Source organism: Dipodomys ordii, unplaced genomic scaffold (assembly GCF_000151885.1).
Source record: "Dipodomys ordii isolate 6190 unplaced genomic scaffold, Dord_2.0 Scaffold130, whole genome shotgun sequence".
Lineage (NCBI taxonomy): Eukaryota > Metazoa > Chordata > Mammalia > Rodentia > Heteromyidae > Dipodomys > Dipodomys ordii.
Window position 1 is genome coordinate 4,371,921 of NW_012267346.1, and position 7,242 is coordinate 4,379,162.

At 40.6% G+C, this 7,242-nt stretch overlaps 1 protein-coding gene across 1 annotated transcript in view; it reads right to left on the minus strand.

Annotated features, from left to right (window-relative positions):
• Jarid2 (jumonji, AT rich interactive domain 2) overlaps positions 1 to 7,242 on the minus strand; it is a 241,640-nt gene that overhangs the window by 40,603 nt on the left and 193,795 nt on the right. Inside the window, exon 5 of the mRNA XM_013030449.1 lies at positions 5,046 to 5,222. Coding sequence (XP_012885903.1) covers positions 5,046 to 5,222 — 177 coding nt within the window. The remainder of the gene's footprint in view (positions 1 to 5,045; positions 5,223 to 7,242) is intronic.

Here is a 7,242-nt window from a genome sequence, read left to right on the forward strand (position 1 = left end):
CATCCAAATGATTGCTTTCTGGCCCTTATACAACATGCCCCCAGTGTGAATCCAAAAGCAATTAAATCATTCCAGCTGGGAGTCCAGTGACATGTTGTTTAAAAAGTCTTCTGAGAAATATCCCCTTCTCTTCAGAAAAAGATGTGCACAAAAAGGAATAATAATCTCTCCAATTCCACCTGATGTTCATTAAGTAATAAAATATATGAAGGAAATACCCTTTAAAAAAAAAAAAAGGATATGTCACAATGTATCTGACTTAACCAGTGAGCATTCACCAAGAACTCTTCCCTGAGGTTACAGAGCTCACCACAATAACAACACTGAGGAAAAGCTAAAGCCAAATTCATTCCAAACTCATTTATTAATTTCTCTCATCTACCACATTTACCCTACTGGGGGTGGAGGGGGGAGGAATTAATCATTAGGAACACTTTTCAAAAACCTAAGAAATTTTAAGTATCAATTTGTATTATAACTACAAAGTAGTGTTTTGATTATGCTGTTTTATTTCCATACAGCAATTACCTAAGGGCTCTGTAGTCAGGATCATTTGAGGTTCTGTATATGGAAGATTATTTTGGAAAGTTTGATGAGCTATCAAACTGGAAAAGGCTAGAGGCACTGTTAGTGTAACCCTTGAGTTGTAACCCAAGGTTAAAAGCTTGGATGAAGCTGTCCAAGTGAGTTTAGACTGTGTATCTTAAGCAAATCCACTCCATTAGGATGCTCGGTAACTACACAATGAGAATATGCAAATACTGTGTAATGTTTGTGAAATTAAGCTTCTGTCTGTGGATACCCAGGTTTTTCAGGGCTATGCGGCCTAAGTTCTTACTTCAAAAAGAGTAGAGTCATACATAGATTCTAGAAGACAGTATAAGTACTGTCACAAATGGTGTGTTCCCAACAGCCAAATTCCAGGAGAGGCTAGATATCCTATTCTCTGCTTAAGACCTCACTTTGAGCCAGTGGTTCATGCCTGGAAATCCTAGCTACTCAGGAACATGAGATCTGAGGATCACAGTTCAAAGCCAGCCCAGGCAGAAAAGTCCTTGATATTCTTATCTCCAATTAACAACAGAAAAAGGTGGTCATGACACTGTGGCTCAAGTGGTAGGGCACTAGTGTTGAACATAAAGGATTTCAGGGATAGCACCCAAGCCCAGAGTTCAAGCTCCAGACTGGCAAAACAAAAACCACAACCTCCAGTTTAAGGAGAATCAGATAAATAAATCAGGGTATCACTATCTTTTTGGGCTCTACTTAGCTAAAAATAACACAATAAAAAATAAAAATAAAACTACTCTTTCAGACATGAAATCTTTTAGAATTTTGGCTGAAGATAGCCCAGCCATAAAGTAATTGTTTTCCACAACATTTTCTGTGTTTTATTCCCCCTCCCACATCCCATAAAGTAATTGTTTTCCCCAACATTTTCTGTGTTTTATTCCCCCTCCCACATCGCAGTGGCAATGGTCCTTCTGGGAGGATGCAGATGTTGGTGGATTTCCTGATACAAGTCAATAAAAAAGGGGAAGTGTACCAATTTGACAAGAAGGACAATGGAGAAGGGGGGGGGGCGTGACACACAGGGACTTGCTCTTACCAACTTTCTCTTGTGCAAGAGCTAACAATTCTGAGGAGCTCCTTGGCCACACATGAATTATGCTCTCTTCCTGCTACAAAACCCATCTGAACATGTGTACCCTCACTCCTGAGCCAGTTCTAAGGAAATAGAGACCATCTCTGTATTGTGAGAAAAATGAAAGAACAAAATACAGGCCACTCAGAGGATCCTTGAATAAACAACTTGAGTCTTTGGGTTTCTGTAAGTTTTCTCTATGCTATGACAGATTGCTAACATAAACAACTTATAAGGAGAAAAGATCTAAGCTGGGCGCTGGTGGCTCACGCCTGTAATCCTAGCTACTCAGGAGGCTGAGATCTGAGGATCGCGGTTCAAAGCCAGCCCGGGCAGGAGAGACTGTGAGACTCCTATCTCCAATAAACCAACAGAAAACCGGAAGTGGCGCTGTAGCTCAAGTGGTAGAGCGCTTGCCTTGAGCTGAAGAGCTGAGGGACAGCACCCAGGCCCAGAGTTCAAGCCCCACGACCGACAAAAAAAAAAGAGAGAAGATCTATTGTGAATCATGTTTTTATTTCATGAGGGCAAGGAGGGCTTAGCAGAGTATGGCAGCTTACATCATGGTGCCCAGGGCACAGAGACCCACTAACTTCCTTTGCCCCTTTTATTCCAGCCAGTCCCCCAGCCTATGGGATGGTAACGCTCACACTGAGGGCAGATCTTAGTGAAAAAATACACCTCTTTGTGCCTCCAATCCTCTCTGGAAACATCTTCACAGACATACCCAGAAGTAGCTTTACTAATCTCCTAGAGTTATTACTCAAACTCATATTTTCAAGATTTTCCTTAAGGTTATAAGATAGATTAAAAAGACAAAGTGTCAATAGGAATAAATATGAAAGGTTTGAAGACAGGATGAGAAAAAAATGGAAACTATACACCTATCTCAGAAGAATGGATTACAAGAACAGAATTTTAATCATGGACCTTTATTTACCCACCTACACAGGTAATCTTTGAAAAGTGATTTGCCCTGACCACATGACACTCATCTGCCAGCTGCTCTATGAGACACATTCTCCATTATTTCTTTATGCTAGGACAGAAATAAAACGGGAAAAGGACAAATGAGTGCTATTATACCCCATCCTGCTAAATTCAAAGAATTGAAAAATCAGAAAAGCTAACTAAATGCCTTAACCAGTAACACAAAGCAAATTAGTAGCTAAAGGAGGAGAGAGGAGCTATGATACTAACGTCCTGGCAACTATATGATGATAAAGACATTCCTAGAAATTGAACAGACCGAAAGGACTCATCAAATACATATATGTTGGACAATCTGGTATTATAATTTGAATTATTTAGAAATGGTTGAAGGGACAGTTTTGACCTGTGAATATTTTATACCTGACTGTTTAATTTTTCAAGGAACATATATTAATTATATAACTTTTGTAGGCTGAAAAGGTAGTTCAGTGGTAGAACGCTTGCCTTGCATGCATGAGGCCCTGTTCAATTTCTCAGCACCACATAAGCAGAAAAAGGTGGAAGTGACGCTGTGGCTCAAGTGGTAGAGCACTAGCCTTGAGCTGAAGAGCTAAGGGACAGTGCCCAGGCCCATTGTTCAGGTCCCATGACTGACCCCTCCCCCAAAAAACACAACTTTTGTATGATATAGTAGTATCAAAAAATTCCTAGCTAGGTGCCGATGGCTCACACCTATATTCCCAGCTACTCAGGAGGTTGAGATATATGAAGATTACAGTCACAGTTCAAAGCCAGGCCAGGCAGGAAAGTTTGTGAGACTCTTATATCCAAGTAACCACCAGAAAAATGGAAGTGGAGTTGTGGCTCAAAGTGGTAGAGTGCTAGCCTTGAGAAGAAAAGCTCAGGGACAGCACCCAGGCCCTAAGTTTAAGCCCTGCAATAAAAAAAAAAAAAAACCTTTCTTTTATTAATCTCCTTAGGAACATTCCAACTATGGGCTCTTACCTGAGGGCTTACTTCCAAGTATCATCAATACTTGCTTAAATAAATTATTGAGGCCAAGTGCTGGTGGTTCACACCTGTAATCTTAGCTACTCAGGAAGGAGAGCAGATCTGAAGATCAAGGTTCAAAGCAAATGGGACAGGAAACCCAATGAGACTCTCCAATTAACTACCAAAAATCCAAAAGCGGAAATGTGGCTCAATAAGTAAATGCTAGCTTTGAGCAAAAGAAACTCAGAGATGGCACCTACGCCTTGAGTTCAAGCCCCAGGATAGGCTGCCACTGCCAATGCCTCCCCTTCCCCTCCATTGCTGAGTTCAGGTTATTTGTGTCGTTTACTTTTTCTACACAAAAGTGGTTGCAAAAGACACAAGGTAGGGTAGGCACTGGTGGCTCATGCCTGCAATCCTAGCTATTCAGGAGGCTGAGATCTGAGGATGGCGGTTCAAAGCCAGCCCAGGCAGGAAAGTCCATGAGACTCTTATCTCCAATACACCACCAAAAAACCAGAAGTGGCTCTATGGCTCAAGTGGTAAAGTGCATGCCTTGAGCTGAAGAGCTCAGGGTCTGCACCCAGGCCCAGAGTTCAAGCCCCATGACCGACCAAAAAAAAAAGACACAAGGAAAGGAAGGCAGCATGGCTAACTATGTATTAAAATGCTGCTTTTCTGAAATAATGACTGAATATGAAGTTAGTCTTGGTCTTCTTTAAAGGCTAAGATACCTTCTCTTTTCCAACAAGCCACCCTTCCTCCCAAGCCATAGGTAATTGAATGAGTATTCCAAATACCCTGTGCACTTCTCATCTGCTGTCAACGCATTCCTTCCACTGTTACTATTCATCTTCCAAGGATATTGAAGCCAATGAAACAATTAGAGATCTAAGCACTCCCAGGCAGTAGCCTGTGGAACTGGTTCCATGTCACTGTTTACCAGATCTGAGAGCTGTGACACTTTACCCAACACAAAGTTCATCCTTATACCATAATAGTGTGTACAAGATCTGAGACAGATCTCACATTTCCTAAGGTAGGAAATGTGGTCCTGAACACCTCATGGTGGTGGCTCTACAGGGGTAGAGGGCCCATACTTAATACATGTAGATCCTAAAACTATATCCACTTGCTACAACCACAATAAAAGTTGATCACAAATCTTCATCAAAAAAAAAAAAGATCATTTTTTCTTCTGATTCCTATTCTGAGCAAGTCTTAGGAAATTCATTCATCTTATATCCACAAAATAAGGGCCTCATCCACGCCTACCTTAATCTATTTGTCTAGAATTGCCTGCCATGTTCTGTGTTGCCCTAATAATACCAATGCCCATAAAGTCTGGCATTGGCAAGTACTCAGTTTTGCTGTTGCCCAGAGCCTCCTACCCGTCTCTTCAGATGACCTCTTCCAGCACGCTCACAAAGCCTGGCTTTTGTGTCCCTTTGCCCAACTTCAATGACAGACCTACCATGCCCGTTGTGAACGTGTTTGAGGGTTTTTCCTTTCCTGGGGGTTGACTGGCATGAAGATGAAGCATTGTTGGTGGCTGTTTTGACATCTTCTGTCTCATCATCTTCCTCCTCGATGTCCTCCTCATCCTGAGAGCTTCCGAAATATACCATACTGTTGGGTAGCGCAGGAGAACCTGGTGGGTTAGGAGAGACAGCTCATAAACACCAGCCTTGGCGTTCACCCCTTGAGAAGGAACAGCCCAATGGAGACATTGTAATGTTGGGAACCTAACGGATACCCAGCACATAAAAACAAAGTTATTCATCTCAGCTGCCACTTTTAATTTATTTTTCAAATATCCCCCAGGAAGTACAACTCCATCTGTGTCCTTTTAACAGATTTCAAGCAAAATCCCCAGAGGGGGGATAATGTCATTCACCAAACATAACAAATCAAAATTTTAAAAATCTCATCTGCATAGTTCCTGAGGAAAAAACAACAACAACACAAAGAAAAGAAAAGCAGAAATACTACCATGGGTTGAAGTGTGTGAAAACACTTTAAATAAAATAAAATACCTCTCCACATTGTTGAGTAAGAGACTATGCATTTAACTTGCTAGACTTTATAAATGAAATGGGGGGGTAGGGAGGGAGCATAGTGAAACCACAGAGAAGTAGAAAGAATAAAAACAAAATGTACACTTCCTTCTATAAGGTCAGTGGTCTTATATTTTAATAGCAAATAATAGATAATGGAACCCCTCCCAAAAAAAAACCCTATGTTCAGAAGATAATCTGATGTCGTGATTAGGCTAATAGAATGTAAAATTATTAAAATAAATTCCTGTACATCCCTAACTAAAAGTGTTGGCTTGAAAAACAAAACAACCTCCTTAAAGGATAGCTCACATCCCTCATTCCTTTTATGCCCTAACTCCCCTTGCTCAAATGTTCCCATTTCTATTCTTAAGAGAAAACAGCAACACTACAGTAATAGTCAATATTGCAGAGAAGTACAATACAGATCTTTTTTTATGAAAGACAATTCAGAAGGAGACAAGTTCATTGGTGTACTGTTTGGGACTGGAGAGTAATAAAATCTAAAAGATAAACTCCTTGGATCTTCTTCTCCCATTAAGTACTTCTAGGAGAGCTACTAAAAATACCAGAAGAACAAATTAATGTTACATATCTTCTCTCAGCCAACTAACCCATACATGTCTCAAAAGGAGATCTTACATTTCAAAGCCAGTGGCTACAGGTTGCAGTTATCCCACTTGGGAACTACATTCCCAGTTAACAAGAAGATGGAAATCAACAGGGCTTTAATAGTACAAATCTAAAGTCCATCTTTCCCAGGATGCAACAACTCAGATACTTCCTTTCTCTTTCCTTCTGTCACCAGTATCAACAATCAATATTTGAAAATCCTGAAAGTTATGTTGGTCACATTACTAGGTGCAAAATATCCTCTGTAGATAATAGAATTGATTTTAGTCTGACAAAAGCAATAAAACTGTTCTATTTTGGCTAATTTTTCCCCTTTGATCATTTCCATTAATAATCAACCTCTCAACAGAAGAAAGTTTTGTGGGGGGTTTTGCTGTCATGTTTTTATTTATTTATTTATTTTGATAGTCATGGGGCCTGAACTCTGGGCCTAGGCACTGTCCCTCAGCTCTTCAGCTCAAGGCTAGCGCTCTACCACTTGAGCCACAGTGCTAACTTCCGGCTTTTTCTGCTTATGTGGTACTGAGGAATCGAACCCAATGCCTCCTGTCTTGTTTTTATGCTGGTCCTAGGGCCTGAGTGCTGTCACTGATCTTCTCCCCACTCCCCCTCCACTCCCACGCCAAGGCTAGAGTTCTTGAGTCACTTGAGACATCACACCACTCCATATCCAGCTTTTTGGTAGTTAACTAAAGATAACAGTCTTGACTTTTCCTGCCAGGGCTGGCTTCAAATCAAGATCTCACGAGCCACTAGAACATAACAGGAAGATTTTTAAACCTGACAGACTTCGAAGAAAATCATTTAAGAGTATAAGAGCAAAAGAGTTTTAAAAACGTTTTTTAAAAGAGAGGAAGAAAAAAGAAAAAGAAGAAAAATGGTGAGAGAGGGAAATATCTAGCACATTTCCACTGGAATAAAATATATTCTTGTTCAAAATGGACTTACAATTAGCCTAAGAGTAAAAGCAGGAGAGAGAAT